The 17,699-nt window shown below is 36.6% G+C and overlaps 1 protein-coding gene across 1 annotated transcript in view; it reads right to left on the bottom strand.

Moving 5' to 3' along the window:
* SLC44A3 (solute carrier family 44 member 3) overlaps window positions 1-17,699 on the bottom strand; it is a 48,520-nt gene that overhangs the window by 4,921 nt on the left and 25,900 nt on the right. Inside the window, exons 10-12 of the mRNA XM_070941071.1 lie at window positions 14,008-14,173; window positions 4,995-5,151; window positions 2,151-2,231 (exon numbers count right to left, since the gene is read on the bottom strand). Coding sequence (XP_070797172.1) covers window positions 2,151-2,231; window positions 4,995-5,151; window positions 14,008-14,173 — 404 coding nt within the window. The remainder of the gene's footprint in view (window positions 1-2,150; window positions 2,232-4,994; window positions 5,152-14,007; window positions 14,174-17,699) is intronic.

The following is a 17,699-nucleotide window of genomic DNA, read 5'->3' as shown; positions in this document are numbered from 1 at the left end:
AGACTCTGACAGATGGAAGCTGTAGAAGGAAGTAGTTTTTTTTTTATAGCAGTAAAGGAAAATATTAATGGGATAACAACACAGCCTCTTTCAGATATGCGCAAGAGAACAAAACGGCTTTAGCTTGAAATAGCAAGATTATTTGTCTTGTCCCCTACATACAATGTGAACTTATGCACCCCTATGGCCAGTTCTTAACTGCATAATGTGGCTTCTTTTAAATGTTCCTTCCCTGAGTTTGTAGAGATACCAGAAAGTAGAGATATTTGGAGTGTATGACACTGGAAAGGATACCAGTCAATACAGCTCCCCAAAGTACTCATAAATTGCTAGATTGACTTTAAGCATTATCCCTAAGAAACCCCTCAAATTAAGAGAGAATAAAAGAATTGTACCTCTAAAACAGAAGTTGGACAAAATTATAAATAACCTACAAGGTAACAAATTTCTGCTCTAACCTTAAGTAGGTAATTATTTTCCTCTTTTGTCTTAGCGGAGCCCTGATACCTTCCAGACGTTTAATCATCATTAATCTGTAACCTTTCCTTGCTGATGCCCAAACTAGGCAACTCCAGGGGCAGACGGAAGGGCTATAAAGTAAAGTATGTCTAATTAAAGTATCCCCTTTGTGATTAAAATTCCAGACAGTCCCTACTGCTTGGACACACCAGATTGGGATTTGAAAGAAAACCTGGCACAGTAATTATTGGGAAAAGTTTTATTAAACAGGATTCAGTTTATGGGCAGTCCTGGTGCCTTCTCTCATGTCTTCCAGCTTCAGTACCTGTTCTGCAAATTCCAAATTTTCCAGCAACACAGAAAACAAGATTAAATGATCTAACTCATGGGGTTGGTACTGCTTAGAGTAGGCAGTCTTGCAGATATCCATGGTCTCAGCCATAAACGGATTAATAGGTTAAAACCAGCACCTTAAATTGTATCCAGAAACCATCTGGTAAACAATGCAGGATCTGCAACAGCCAGAAAACATGCAGGCCATAAATTTTGGACCAACTGTGGTTTCCAAAAAGTTTTACAGGCAGACTCAAATTGTGCACTTTACTGTAGTCAAATTAGGTGGTTATATCATGCCATGTACGTTCATAAAGTCCCATGAAGATGTATCTAGAAGCATTCCCAAGCCATGAAAGCCATTTCTTGTGGATGGGGAGAGTAGCTGGAACCCCTTAATAAAAAGCACCACTCCTCCATACAAACTACCTACTAACTATTTCAGTTTATTGCCTTTTATAATATCTAACATATGGCCAGATATTAATTAACATTTCTACTGCTTCAACTGAAAACAGTGCCTTCCACGGATATAGGCTTCTAAGCTTGCCTTCTTCTTCCAATTGTCATCTCCCCTATTTTCCTTATTGCATTAAACAAGGAAATAATGTTTTGCTCACACGAATACTAAACATTAATTTCTTTCCCGCCAGAAAAAGCAACATGAAAATGTTTCCTGTATGTCAAAGAATGGCAAGCAGCAATCTTTAGTCAAAACAAGAGGAAGGCTTACAAGAAAGCAATCTGCCCACGTGTAAAAATCAGGACTCAAAGCAGTAATTATATTATTATATTAACGTGCATTCCACCAAAGTCTAAAATAATTCTGGGGAAACACACCTGAAAAAAATGTATGGAATAATAATATATATTCCCAGATTACAGGGTATGATAGAAATAATGCCATGAATGACATTGATTCCAATGAAGGAGTTTCCTTTTAGATTTTTACAGAAGCTGATTATATTCTCATTTTGCAGACTATAATTCACTAGGTGCTTATGTCTGGCAGAATGAAATAATCAGATTTAGATCCATTCTAGTTTAGTCACGTTAGTTAAATCAGTCATTATAAATCACAGTAGCTATTCCACCCTCCCATGTATCAATGAATAGGCCTATTGAACTCAATGTGATTTATTTCAGCTAAGATTTATAGCACAGTCCTGCATGCTTTCTATAAAATCAGCTGGAATGAAAAAGGCAAAGGGTTCTTAAATATAGATCATCTTTCTTTGCTAGTTGTCACAAAACTGGGATAGTAACTGCCTTGGAAACATTACTGATCAGCATAGCATTTCTTTTTCATATGACTTTCATTTTTATGCATGTGATATTATCCAATTTATATAATGTACCTGGTTTAAACATCCAAATCTTTCTAGGCACCAGAAACTGCAAAAACAGCATTTGAAAATACACCTTGCACACACATTCTCCTGGGGGAAAAAAGCACAAGTTGCAAATTAATTATCAAAGATACCAGAATTTAAAAAGCAAGTGTTTCAAATTCTTCTAATCTAACACTTCACACTTCCCATGCACAGAATATAAGATTCATATTCATCAATTATATTCATGATTTATGAAGTAGCTTGAAAAGACTTTGGAATCTTGAAATTGAAGCTCCTGCAATGATAGATAGCAGCTTTGGTATTTATTTTATTTTAGAAATATAGGATATTTTTCAACCTCGGAAATACATACCTAGGATTTTCAAATGTAATTTCCTCTTATTTCAGGACCATTTTCAGAGACAAGTGTCAAATTTCTCTGACATAAATTTATTTATTTATCCACATTTCTGTCCTGTCCATGTCCCTCAAAGAGGGAGTTATCATCTTCTTTACCATTCATCACCCAAACTAGATATGTGTCTACGTTGCAACCATACCAAAGAGACTTCTGTTTTAATTTTTAGATTAATAATAAGCTTTGAACTATAATATATAATATTTCCCCTTTCTCACTGAGAAAATTTCTTCTTTTTGCCCTGTTCATTGCACTGCTTTTCTTTTCTATGGGTGCTTCTGCAACATTTGCCATCTTTTATTTTATTGCTTCTTTCTGAGCAGGGTGGATAAAAATCAATGATTCTTTTAAAAAAATCAAAAAAATCAGATTTTTTAAAAATTTAAATTGGATTTTTTTGATTTAAATCGAATTTATTTTAATAAAAAACTTTTGGGGTAAAAATCTATCGTAAGATAGTTTTCTATTTAAGATACATAAATAATTTAGTTTATTCAACATGAAATGGAGCTTAGTTATGTAGCATGAGGCTGTATATTCTGCAACACTGGGACTATCGGTGAGTCAACAGTGGGTCAAAGGAGTAGCAGAGATGACAGTTGCTCTTTAAAAATTATGATTTAAATCGAGTTGATTTAAATCAAGCCTTTTTACTAGTGATTTAAATCACTCGATTTAAATCAAATCCACCCTGTTTCTGAGAAAGTAAGATAAGCAATTCCAGGCAAATAAAGTACATTTAAATGAAGTAAAGTCAGATTTAATAATGGGAACATCATTGATGGCAATCAAACAAGTTTGATGATAGAACACTATACAGCAATGTACATGAATATGTAAACAAGTTCACAGTTATTGTTGAAATACATTTAAGGGATCTTTGAAAAGTTCCAACAATATAGTGAATAATTTTGGTTCTTCTACAAAACATTTCACTCATTTGCTAGGAATTAAAGGAATACAGTATCTAAAACACTATAGGGAGTTATGAGTTATAACTCATAACTATCTTTGAGTTATGATCGTAATGGAGTCTGCCCATTATGGTTGTAAGTAATGATCATAAAACAAGTCATTCATGTGATCAACCCGATTTTACATTTTTTTGCAGCAGTTGTTAAGTGAATGCAGGAGTCATAAAACGAACACTGTGGTCATTAAATAAACAAAGGTTCGCTATCGGTGAAATGCTGGTTTTCAACAGAAATGTCATAAACATCATCCAGGATTTTGCAAACGGCCGTAAATGTTCCGGTTATATGACTGGGGGGGATAGGGCGGTGCAGAAACTCACCATCAGAACTTCAGATCTGGGTGGCAAGTCCCCTTTTTAGGGTCCATGGTAACTTTGAATGGCCGCTAAGCAACCAATTGTAAGTCAAGGACTATCTGCATCACCAAACAGGTTTATATATATAACTCATTTATGAAGTGTTATGAACCCAAAGAAATATTGACCAAGGTCAATGCAACACATTCATTTGGAATTTAGGCTAACCAGATCCATGGAAAGCAGCAATTAATAAAAGGTATTCATTGCCTGGCCCTCTTCTTCCTGGCTGGCATCCGAATAAACTTCATGAGCTGTGTCCAGCAGCTCTCCCCACTTAAGTTATTTTTTTAAACCTTAAGAAATAGATGAAGAGTGCCCTGATTATGGCCAAAATTAACAAGAAGGGAAAGTAAATGTCTAATCCTCACTTTGCTTCCCCCCCTCCCTCCAAGTTAAAATTCCATCATATGCACTTATGGAAAATGTCAATATGGTGAAGGAGAAGTAGTAGTTTTGGTTTGTCATGCAGATACACCCACTCAAACTACATAATTAGTTTGCAAAATATTATCAAAGCATACTTGTCTTTCCTTGACACCTTAATTATAGCTAAGGACAACATGAATGAGAAAGATGCAAGCCTGCACATTTTCCTACTACTTTCTGGTTAACTTGATCTATGCGTTTAAACTTAATATTGCATACTTGTCAACCTTAAATTTTAATATATGAAGTTCTGGAAATCTCTTTCATTTTGTCTCACTGGAGCCTTAAATACTCCAGAGGTCATGATACTTTACATGAACAAAGTTGAAACATCAATCCGCATACCCTCCATTTCTGACCCACTCATAATAGTCATTTTGATCTTCCCCTCAAAGATAGTTAGTCCTTAGCCTAAGCAGACTTTTTTCGTTTGTGCAGTATTTTTTTCTAGCTATCAGGGATTAGGAGCAAATCATGAGGATTTGAATCCTTTTCATAGTAAGTCTGTTACAATGGAATTTATTGCTTTTTAAGCTGTTGCCTGCTGAGATAAGGCTAAGTAATAAAGTCCAATATAAAAGTAAGCAAATAAGAAAGACTGCATTTGCATTCCTTACTTAGATACTACATTTCTACACTTATTTGCCCAATTGCTATGCGGCGGTGTTAGAAATCGAAAGTAGGAGCCTACCTTATTTTTCAGAATGTTATAAACAGACAATAGAATAATCCTTGGGACTCTCATGATTGGGATTATAAGGGACCCTTTCACAACTGTTCCCAGATGATAACCAAAAAGAACTGATATGGAACGCAGGATTGGATGACTTGATAATTTACTCTTATTTCTACAATGAAAAATAAGCAAGCATGAAAAATTGTACAGAAAATGAAATATAAACACAATATAACTATCAGAATCTTCATCCAATAGTTTGGAAATCCTTCCAAGTGTTTAGAGTACTTCATTTTCTAATGCACCAAGAATGAATTGGGATTTTATCCTTGCAAAAAACTCGAAGTCACAGAGTGAATTGGGCGGCCATATACATTTTGTTAATAAATAAATAAAATAACACTTTTGAACAATTTAAATTTCGTGTCATTTTATCATTTCTGTTCATTCAGTCAATTCCATTTCAGAAGCTACACTATACAGGTAGTCCTCAACTTACTACTGTTCATTTAGTGACCGTTTGAAGTTACAACAGCACTGAAAAAAATGACTTATGGCCATTTTTCAACACTTACTGTTGTAGCATCCCCATGGTCACACGATCAAAATTCAGATGTTTCATATTTATGACCCGTGCTGTGTCCCAAGGTCATGTGATCACCTTTTGTGACCTTCTGACAAGCAAAGTCAAAATGGGAAGCCAGATTCACTTAACAACCGTGTCACTAACTTAACAACTGCAGTGATTCACTTAAAAACCGTGGCAAGAAAGGTCATAAAATGGGGCAAAACTCATTTAACCAATGTCTCATTTAGTAACAGAAATTTTGGGCTCAATTGTAGTCATAAGTCAAGGTCTATATGTATACTCATATTATAATGGAATTCTTCTTTTTCAACAGACCCAAAACAAACATCAAGATGTATGAAAATCTGTTCAGGCAGATTTAGAGGCCTTGGAGTGAAGTTAGATAGCTGGCAGTGATTGAGAATAAAAGCAAAAGAGACAAGGTGAGATTCGTCAGTGGGAACAGCAAAGGACATGCGATGTGGCTCCTAGTTCAGATCTTGGTGGGTTCAGTAGTGGGAAAAGGCCCTAAGAGAAACTTCCAGAATCTAAATGCTTTGCTTCTAAGTAGAAAGTAACTTACTGAGGTCCAAATGTGCATAAATAATCACAAAATACTGTACAACATCTCATACATGGACAAACTGCATTTATAATTGAGTGAGAAGTTTTCCTCTTTCAAATTCAATTCCTTTTCTGACACATTTTGAAAAAGGAAAAATATGGGCGTACTTCTCAAGATGGTTACAACCCTTTAGTAAGTTTATTTAAGTGTACAGACCTCCCCTAAAAATGAACACAAATGAACAATGAAAACCATATAATGAAACTATTTTTTAATAAAGATATTAAAAAATAAAAAATCCTGGATTTTGAATTCTTTCCTGGATTCTGCCTGCATCTTCTCAAAGTTCAGTTTGGGAAACCTGCTGTAGAGGTTATTTTCCCATAGGAAGGAGGGGAAAAATTAAGACTTAAAATTGGAAGATTTCTGAACAGGAGAAAGCAGGAGATTTGACTGTTGAAGGTTTACTGTTTCCACACAAATTATCATGGGGCAGATCTACTCTTTACAGACAACTTTCATGGTAAGGCTGAAAAGAGAGAGAAAGTAGCCATGTGCAAAGAGAAACAGCCAAGCCAAGAGAGAAAATGCCAACTACTGTAATTTCCACTCCACCTATCTCCAAGAAATCTCATCTGAAAGCTACCTAATTAGCCATCATGAAAGCTGGCTAGGTAGCTGTGTGAGCCAGTCTCTCCCTCTTAGCCCAACTCATCTCACAGGGTTATTGTTGTAAAAATAGAAGGAAGGAGTATTAGCTTCTCAGAGCCACCTTGAATAGCAAGATGGGCAGCAAATAAATTAAATAATGGATTAATAATTAAGAAAAATAATGACAATGAAACATGCCCTTCATCCTTGCAACCATGTTGACAGGCTCTACTTACAAAAGAAAATAGGTGGGCATGGAATGTTCCAAATACATCAGAAAAATAGAGTAATAGAAAATGAAGATGTGTTCTGGGACTTTAGAATTCAAACAGGCAGCACATAATACCACGTAATACCTCAGACATAACAACTGTCGATAAGAATGACAAAAATGTTTGGATAGTGGTCATGGCATTATCTGGAAACAGTGAAACAGAAGAGAAAGAACTGAAGAAAATCACGAAATACAAAGATTGCAAATAGAAATAAGACTGTGACAAAAGAAAGCAAAGAGAGTAGCAATATGAGCCCTGGTGGTGTAGTGGTTAGAATGCAGTATTGCAGGCTGACTCTGCCCACAGCCAGGTGTTTGATCCTGACTGGCTCAAGGTTGAGTCAGCCTTCCATTCTTCTGAGGTTGGTAAAATGAGGAGCCAGATTGTTGGGGGCAATATGCTGACTCTGTGAACCGCTTAGAGAGGGCTATAAAGCAATGGTCCCCAACCTTTCCGGCTCCATGGACTGGAAGCAGGGGCAGGGATGTGTGCAACCTAATCCTGTGTGTGTGCATGCGTAAATGAAGCTTCATGCACTCGCCCACTGCTTGTGAAACCTTTGAGGCTTTTTTAAAAATAAAAATGGTAAAAGAGGAACAAATTACCAGTAAATAAAGTAAGAAAAACAGAATTTAGAATTAAGCATACTCCTATTTAGCCAACACTGAATACTACAATATAGTGAAGTAAACTGAACTAGATTCAAGAAAACTTATTTTGCCAGGGCAAAAGAACATCCACTAAAATGCCTGTTCTAACATAAATTCCCAAGGACCCACAAAAATTTCTTATTGCTACACTACAGCCTGTGTTTCAGTATTTTCAATAGGAAATACCATAAAAGTGGTATGCATATATTTTAGTTAACAGCCTACAAGTCTATTTAAGGATATTGACTGGATTTTTGTACAAAATAATTATTAACGTATTTCAAATGGTTTTAATTATCTGTCTGAAATAGTTTTTTTTTATCTCAGCTTCAATTGAGATAAATCAAAATGCCTCTTTAATAAGCACTCACATTTGTAATTTCACGTAATGTCTGAAGATATTATGATTTCATAGTTAAATTAGTACAGAAACCAAGTGTACAATATTTGATATATATGAGGGATGATGCATTCATTAGTAGTTAATTTCTTACGGACATTAAAAGAAGAAATTGTCTTTGCTTGATTACCTTTTACTTGTAAGATTAGATAATTAATGTGCACAAACCGTATGTTCTGAAATGTCTAGGAAAAGTCTAGAAATTCTTTTAAGTGATTCTAACCAATAATTTCCTTGCCTCTTTCTTGGCAAGGAAAAATGGGAAAAGAACCGATGTTTTTCTTTGTATCTAAAATCAAGCCAAATATATAAAAGGTATAAAGCAGTCAATCCTTAGCAAAAATAATAGGGACTTAAAGAATGCCATCAGCTGGTCTACTGACACATATAATCTTCCCTAGCACTGCAGATTCAAGGTCATGTAATATGCTGAGGCTAGAAACTAGGGCAATTCTCATGGTGTTTCTAGTAGTGCAATCATGTAAATATTGCATGACATTTAAGAGGGATTGAAGGAAACACCACTATGAGAAAATGTTTCTGGGCTGCTGTCTTAGCAACATTTTCCTAAACTGTCTTCATGATTGATATAACTACTCTTATATGCGCTTTATTGTTCTTGCTGTTATGATTTTTAAAAATACATTAATAACATTTGTTCTTTGTTTAATTCTGAGAGGTATTTAATCCTACAGCAGCAGCTTAAAGCTAGCTTCCAGTATTCCTACTACTGATTTTAGTAGGAGAGAATTATATAGTGTTTATTTTCCTCAGAGATCCTTAACAATCAAGCAATTTTTGCTACAAAATAATACTGGGAAGAATATTATTCAAATTTTAGAAATGGTGATATAGTGTAAAAGTCTTCTCCCAATGAGAATCAATGAATATGATGGCTGAGTTGGGACCTCAGTGTATGTTTATTGAAGTACTCTGCCAATCAATCAAGTTTCCAAAAAATGTAAAGTAAAATTCTAACTATATATTTGAATATGCAGAGCCTATTCACGCAAACTACATAGCATACTGTTATATGAACCCCTCGTTTTCATTAGTTTCTAAAGAATGCATCTTTCATCAAAATTTTAAAAAAAGCAAAGTATGTTTCATTATTATTGTTTTAGGTCAAACAGATGTCTCCTGCAATAGGTATAATCCAGCTGAAACAACTCACAACCCTCCCCAGTTTAATTCTGTTTAGGAGAAAAGAGCAGAGTGCCTAATGGACTGTGTAGTAAGGAAGCAGATTTGCAAAACTAAAGCCTCTCCAGTTTCCTGTAACTGCTTACTAGGTAAAAAGGAAAGCTTTACACAGACTGTGATAAACAAAGTTCACGTCCCTCCCACAAAGTATGTGAATAACACTGTTGTTTTTTCTTTTCTATATTTATAACATTGTTCTACTGTATCGATTCATCTCATTTTCTACACGCTGACAAAGCAAATAATAGGAAGAGAGATCAACACCAGAGGGACTGCACATTTCCCTCTGGAAGTGTAAGGTTTTCAATTCAAACATCTATTGTGTAACTTTTACAATTATCAGTGGCATTAAGAGAGTCAAGTTTAGTTCTGACATGATGTAATCATATTTCAAAGAGATTCAGACAAATGGCAAAAACAGAAAAGTATCCATTAGAGGAAATATTGGTCAAATCAACATTTCTTGCCAGAATTAAACTAGTCCCAAATTATTTATCCTATACATTCTGGTTAAAAGGATGATAATAGGATGCAGTGTTAAAAATTAATATTTTATGAAAATTTTGCTATAATTCTTTGTGTTCTAAAAGTACCACATTTTTCAGACTATAAGATGCTCCGGACTATAAGGTGCTCCGGACTATAAAACATATCTAGCTTCTGGGGAGGAAAAGAAGAAAAAAAAATTGCCTCTGCGTAATTTGCCTCCTTGCAGCAAACAGCCTGGTCAGCTTTAGCACAGCCTAGAATACTGCCTATCAGCTGTTCCAGGCTGCAGGGATCGCTACCACCCATTGCCGCTGCTGCCTATCACCGCCTCCATGTGCCCCATTTTCGGCCTCTTGTGTGTCCCGTTTTTGGCACGTTCCAGATGGTGGGGATAGGCGGCAACGGCGATGCCCATTGCCTGCAATGGGTCGAAAATGGGGCACACAGACGCGGCGATAGGCAGCAGCGGTGATGGGCAGTAGCGATCCTCGCAGCCTGGAACAGCTGATAAGCGGTATTCTGGGAGGCAGATCCACCCGTTAATCAGCTGCTTGTGCTAAATCAAGCTGTGCTGAAGCTGACCAGGCTGTTTGCTGTCTGCTGCAAGGAGGCAAATTGCTGGGAGGCAGAGGCTGCTGGCTTTGGCTACATTTGTTGTATAAGACGCACAGACATTTCCACTGACTTTTGGGGGTAGAAATTGTGTCTTATACACTGAAAAATACGGTATCTTACGCAGTATTTGTCCTGTGTAGAAGCTCAGAATCCTTATTTATGTTCTAAAAAGAATGTGTCTGAAAAATTAAACTGTTTTTCAGACACAAGACATAGTATTTACATTTCTTTGCAAACTGAATACAAATTTAAATTACATATTTTGTAGTAAAACAAAATTAAAATATTATGCATCACTGGATATAATTAGTGTGTAATTCCTTCTTTCTCCTCACCAAGCTACTGAAGTAAAATAATTACACCATGCTGACATTTTATGAAAATTATGAAACAGAAAGAATTTAACCAAAATCTTTCATATCCAACAGGGGTGAGGCATCCCTGCTATAAATAGAACTGAAACCTTATGAAGTAGTGATTCTGAAATGCATGAGCTCAACCCTAGAGCAGTGATGGCTAATCTTTTTGCCATCGCATGCCAAAAGCGTGGGCAGTGTGGGGGTGGTGGTCGTGTGCGCACCCACACCCATAATTCTATGCACCGCGCCCACCTGCATGCGCGCAGGCTCCCCCCGCGCTTGGCACGCGATGGCACGGTGGGCCCGATAGACCTATTTTTTGCCCTCCCCACACTCCTAGAAAGGCTCTGGAGCCTGGAGAGAGTGAAAAAACGGGCTTCTGGTCCCACCGGAAGTCGGCAAATGGGCCATTTCCGGCCTCTGGAAGGGTGAGGAAGGCTGCTTTTGCCCTGCTCAAGCTCCTAGAAAACTTCTAGAGCATGTTTCCCGACTTCCGGTGGGCCCAGAAGGCCCAAAAATCAGCTTGCTGGTACATGCATGCACGTTGGAGTTGAGCTCGCGTGCCAACTGATATGGCTCCGCATGCCACCTGTGACAGGTGTGCCATAGGTTTACCATCACGGCCTTAGGGCATTTCATACAGAAGCAGACAAATAGCAACAAGGGTCCTCTTCTGCATCTTTTTTTATCTTTCCGAGCTTAGTTTACACTTGTGTGATTGATTGGTGATTCCCATTCTGGGTACAAATGAGCTATTGAGCCATGTAAGAATATTTAAAGACAGAATCACCTGCCAAATGAACCTAGTGTTCATAATCCAACAAATCAGCTCCCTACAGACTAACCATTCTGGGTAAGCCAGGCACATTAATTCAAACACAAAAATCTGTTTACCTATGCAAGAGGATGAGAAACACAGGAGAAAATCTAAATCTATTAATATAATTTAAAGCACATCGTGCTATTAACCAAATAGTAAAACATAAAAATCAGAATTCCAGTTCTAATTGTGGATAATCTCCAAGTTTCATAGATACAATGGAGAACTGTGAAGCCTTTGAGGGTACAAAATATTTCAGTATTTACAATATTTAATAAAAAAGAAGCTTTTAGGGACTGCTGATAAATTCTTCTGATACTACAGGCCTCAAATATGACAATAATTGAGCCCAAAATTTCTTTTGCTAAGCAAGATAGTTGTTAAGTGAATTTTGCCATTTTTATTAAAAAAAAAATATCACTGTACTTGGTAAGTTGGTATCATGGTCGTTAAGTGAATCTGGCTTCCCCATTGTCTTTGCTTGTCAAGTGGCAAAAGACCCTGGGAAACTGCAACCATCATAAATACATACCAGTTGCCAAGTGTCTGAATTTTGATCACATGACCATGGGGGTGCTGCAATGGTCATGTGAAAAATAATCATAAACCACTTTTTTCAGTGCCACTGTTAACTTCAAAAAGTCACTAAACGAATGGTTGTTAAGCGGAGAACTGTGTATAATTTCTTCCAGGCTGAAACTCAATAAACGGTTGCTTGGATTGTAGTTTAATTGATGCCAGAGGCACCGATTTCCCCCTTCCTTTTTGATAGAATTTCTAGAACATAGAACCTTATCACGCACATTCACTAATACATATACACACATATAATACACCATGCTAAAAAAACAAGCAACTTATTGTATATAAACAGACCAACAAATCTTATAGATTAGTTAAGTATTATCATTTAAAAATGAAACAGCAAGCTTGATTGATTTAATTCTAAATAACTGCTTGTATCATTTATGAGTCTGATTTCTCATTTGTAAGTTAAAAGCATCTACTTTGGTTTTCTACTAACTCTTGTGTTTTGTTTCAAAACAATATGCAATTATTTTAGATGAGAAATGATAAGTAAACATGAATGGCTAATTTATCATGCTAGAATTTTCTCAAAGAAAATGAAAAATAAACTCAAAGAGTTGACAATAAAATTTTTACTTATCACTGGTCTTCTTATAAACAATTATCAGAAAGATCTGAACTGAATAAAAGATTTGATTGTTTGAACATAGGATTGAATTTGAAACAGAACTATGTATTAATGATTAAAATGTTATTGCTAAAATGTATAAACTTTCGTTGAAATATGTGACAAAAGAACAAGTAAAAGAATGTATGATAAAATTGATTAAATTTTTTGGTTATTATATATAAATGAATCAATCGGCAAATAGGTGGTTGAAAGACTGAAATTTCCATTATTATCTAATCTTAAAATAGAATTTTATAAAATGATTTATGGTTGGCATTTATCACCACAAAAATTATCTAGAATGTATGAAGGTGTTTAAAATCTTTGCTAGAAATATGAAGAATGTGAAGTGACATTTTATCATTTGGAGGACATGTAAAAAAGCTAAAAAACTTTTAGATATAAATAATAATGAATTCAAAATATTTTAAAGATTAAAGTATAATTGAAACCAAAAACTGTATCTATGGTTGACTGGAAATACTTTATAGACTTTTTTGCATGAAACAGAAAAGATTAGAAAAAATGGCTACAAGAAAAAAGTTAGTTTTTGATAACCACAGAGCAGAGGAAATCAGAAGCTTCCTCATATTTTCTGTACTTTTGTTTTTTCTTCCTCTCTCTCTTCTCCTTATCCTGTATTAGTTTGTTAGTTTTATATTCTTTTAAATATTTTTAATAAAATGTATATAAAACACAATCTGCACTCATTTAACTATGGTTTAATAACAACCTTGGATTACAAACATGAATTAAACTTTCTGGATACAAACAAACTATTAATTTAAAGCCCGCTTTAATTTGTATCCAATGGAAAACTGCTATTAGTTGAAAACAGCAAATGTTTCTCATCTTTTCCCCAAAGTCATGCCAGAATAGCATAAGTAGTGTGGGAAAGTCTAGAAGTCTGAATCCTGTTGATGTACTACTAAATTAAAGATTGTGTTAGGCATGAATGAAGCCACTGAATTAATGAGACAAGCAAATTTGAAAGAAAACCACTTAGTTCACAGAATAGAACATCAACCAATAAAGATCAACTGCTCTCATCACATTCCTCAATAATTATATAATTCTGTTTATACTTACAAAGAAAGGAATCCACTGACTTTGAGAGGGCTTGTTTATATATGCTTACAGGATTGTTTGATTTTTTTTCTCCTAATCTCTTAAAAATACAGTAAAAGTAAGCTAAGAAACAAGTTTTTGGCAATTAGATTAACTGTTGTACTTACCGGTTGAAGAAGCAAGCAACTATAGTCCCAGCCACAGTCATTTGCTGACATGCTAGAATAAATTCACTTGTCCAGAGAAGCCCCAGCAAATGATACCACCACATGTAGCGGATTCCAAATCGAATTTTGTATTTCACTTGGCCTCCTGAAATGACTTGCGGACTGCCTATAAATTTAAGGCACAAAGAATAGAAATCAATATTCTTCTACTGTCCCTTTTTAAGCTTATTCAGCAGTTATTCAACTGACTGTTTATAGTATTTTGAAACAATTTATAATGAAAATATTTGAAACTGATTATAGATAAAAAAAATTAAGACGATAAAAATTAATAAAAAGATAAATGTCAGACTAAGACACGATGTTTATGCTAAAATAAAAAATAAAAACTATGGAAAGGTTAAAAAAAAGGAACAAAGTACAGCCACAAAATGTTTAAGTTACATCAAAATGACTACAACTATAAACTTTTAAAACACTGAGACAGCTTTGTATATACAGGTAGTCCTCTTATAACAATTACAATTGTGACTAGCAACTCCATTTTATTAGGCGAAATGGTCGCTAAGTGAAACAGCAACCATGCCTATGATCTTAATGCAGCTTTTCTTTGCTTTACAGACCAGTAAAGGTCATAAATGTGAGGATTCATCACGAAGTTACTTTTTCCTTACTTTAGTAACTGCGAAATCACTAAACAAAACAGTCATTAAATAAGAACTGCCTGTATCAATTATAACTTAAGGTATTAGGTATAGCTAACATGAAGCTCAACATTCCATGGAGAGAAAACAAAGACTTATAAAATTAAACAAATTTCAAAAGCAGACAAGAATATGCATCTATACTAGAAAATACATACATACAGAGAAAAGGATAATGTATTTACGTTGTACTTTTTTTTCTGAATACCTTATCCTAGGAAAGAAACGCAAAGCAAACAAGGAAACTTTCTGATAGATCTAGTGGCTGTTACTATTCTAACAATTTCAGACATTAACATGTCCATTATGAATTAGAACTCTAACTGCTTCTAAATGGATGGCTGGGCAGGGACTGAAAGAGAAAAAACGTTATAAGTATTCTAAGTGAAGCACATTGTCTAGGAAATATGTGACCTTCAAATCACACTCCTACATATAAAGGCGAGCTAGCTGTCTTTTCAAGGTTATAGAAAGTGTTTCCTTGTAACCTAACAACACATTAGCTAAGGTCAGCTAAAGAAAAACTGCACACGACCAATGATAATGCCAATTTTCTTTTTCGGTCACACACGTCTACTAATCTGTATTTCCATATTAAAGTGACAGAACACAATAAATAGTGTTATATAGCCATTTTATAATATCTACTAGAGGTTTAAGTGGTAGAACATAAAGAGCAGCTTTTAATGTTAGATTTCAGAACCCCCAATGGTTTGGCTTAGATTCTCATAAAAGAAGCAAATCACACCCATTAGGTTTGTGGCACTGAATCCAGAGCTACTTGAATCCTGAAACCTAAACCAGCATCATAATTAGATTTGGATTGGATCAGAGCAAGGTCACTTGAAGATAAGGCTCATATCCCGACTTCCGGCGGCTCCGTAGGACGTTGTGGACGCTCCCTCGGTGAGCGCTAGCCCCGCAACTTTGTTAGCCACTAGAACAGCAAAAAAAAAAACAGCTGTCTAGCGGCCAAGAACCTTCCCCCTCGGGAGAAGAGGGGGAAGCGAGCAGCCAGGTGCAGGGTAGAGCTCCATAAGAGCCCTAGAATTAATTCTGGGGCTCGAAAGGTGTGAGCTCCCCAAGAACCTGGGAAAGCTCCAAAGCCGGGACGCCTCTGCCAGAAGGCAGAGCAAAACGCCACGTCCGCCCCTGCTACCAATTGATACAAAGTGAAAATTGAAGCAGGCAGAACAAAGACAGGAGACTACATAATTGCAAGTATTTATACTTTAATTCCTTTGAACATCGCTTCTTTTCGAGCCTCTAAGAGCGGAGCTGGAGTGGAAAGGGAGGGGAAGATGGCACTGGCTTGTTAAGACAAAGAGACGAGACTTCCGGTGGCTCCGCAGACGACGAGGACGGTCTCCATAGACCGCCAGCCACCCGATCTGTAAAAACCGCCCTGACAGCGCTAAACAGCTGTCCGGCGGTTTGAAAAAACTCTCCTTCGGGCAAAGAAGGAGAGGAGAGTCGGAGGGGGTGGGTAGAGCTCCCCGAAAGTCACTGGATTAATTCCAGGGACTTGGAGGGTGAGAGCTCCCCAGTTCACCCCTCCCATCGCTCCGGATCGCTGGTGCCTCTGTTAATCAGAGCAAGACGTCTGCGTCCAATTCTGCCGGCAAACAGTGAGTTTCAATGATTTCTAACAAGGCAGACAGAGCGGAAGCAAGAGTGCAAGCTTTTTAAGAGAAACAGAACTTAACTCCGTGATTACATTGTTGCAAACGGAGCTCTCTTGAGCTGGAGGCTGGAGAGGAAGCCTTTGTTGTGGGCGGAAGGGAAAGTGAAAGTTAAAGGGAAACTGCTTGTTAAGAGCCCTCTGCCTGAAGAGAAAACTGCTGGAGATTGAGTATAGCCTGAAGAGAGGATTGTTTATTTTGGAAAAACTTTGAAATATACTTTGTAAGACTGTTTATAAGATTTTGTGGCTGTAAAAGGAAAACTCTTTTTAAAATAAAATGGCTGCTAAACAACTAAAGCCACCAACTTCTAAAGGGGGAGGAGGTTCCCCTGTAGTGACTCAAAAACAACAACTTCCGGCTGATACACAGTCACAAGACCTTAAAGAATTTATAATGGGTGCCCTGAACAATCAGACAGAAATGATGAAAGAATTTTCAGAGGAGTTAAAGAAACTTACAAGTGTGGTGGAGGAAAAACATGATGAAATAAGAGATGACATTGTTTATGCAGTTTCAGGATTGGCTACTCACATGTTAAAGATTGAGGAGAGAGTGCGGGAAATTGATGATGCCAACTTGGAGCTTGCAACTAAACTAGGAGTGGTTATGATACAGACAGAGAAAGTGGATGATGAAATGGTTATGTTACAATACAGATCAATGGAATTTGCCCTGAGGCTGAGAGGTTTGAAAGAAAAGAGTGGTGAAAATTTAAAAGATGTTTGCTCCAATGCTTTAGCAGAGCTGATTTCAGAAAGGCCAGAAGACGTGGCAATTCAAATGGACAAAATTTACAGGGTCAATTCCTGGCTGGCAAAACAAAAGCAGCTACCAAGAGATGTGGTGATCTATTTTACAACAAGGAGACTTAGAAATGACATCTTGCAAGCGTCTTATAGAAATAAGATTAAAGTGGAAGGACAAGAGCTGGTGGTCCTGAAAGAGCTTCCTCCTAAAATGTTAAGAGACAGAAAGCAGTTTGGCTTTTTGGTGAATGAACTAAGAAACCAGCAACTCCAGTACAGATGGGATGTCCCATTTGGGATAATAGTGACATACGCTGGACAAAGACATCGCTTAAACACAGTTGGAAAGGCAAAAGATTTTTATGCCAATGTTTTAAAGGCTGGAAGGCCACCCTCACCAGGGGGTGCTAGAAAGCAATTGGAAATCACTCAACAAGAGAAAGATGGAGGGCAACCACAAACTTATGCTCAAGCACTAGCTGGAGGAGCCATTCTGGAAGAAGATCCATTATTGAGTGGGGGTCCACCACCAACCCTTGAGTCATTAACGATGATAC

Source organism: Pituophis catenifer, unplaced genomic scaffold (assembly GCF_029215685.1).
Source record: "Pituophis catenifer annectens isolate HBS135680 unplaced genomic scaffold, rPitCat1.0.hap2 SCAF_3, whole genome shotgun sequence".
Classification (NCBI taxonomy): Eukaryota; Metazoa; Chordata; class Lepidosauria; order Squamata; family Colubridae; genus Pituophis; species Pituophis catenifer.
Note: the sequence above shows the minus strand (reverse complement) of the source record. Positions and strands in the feature narration are given on the sequence as shown.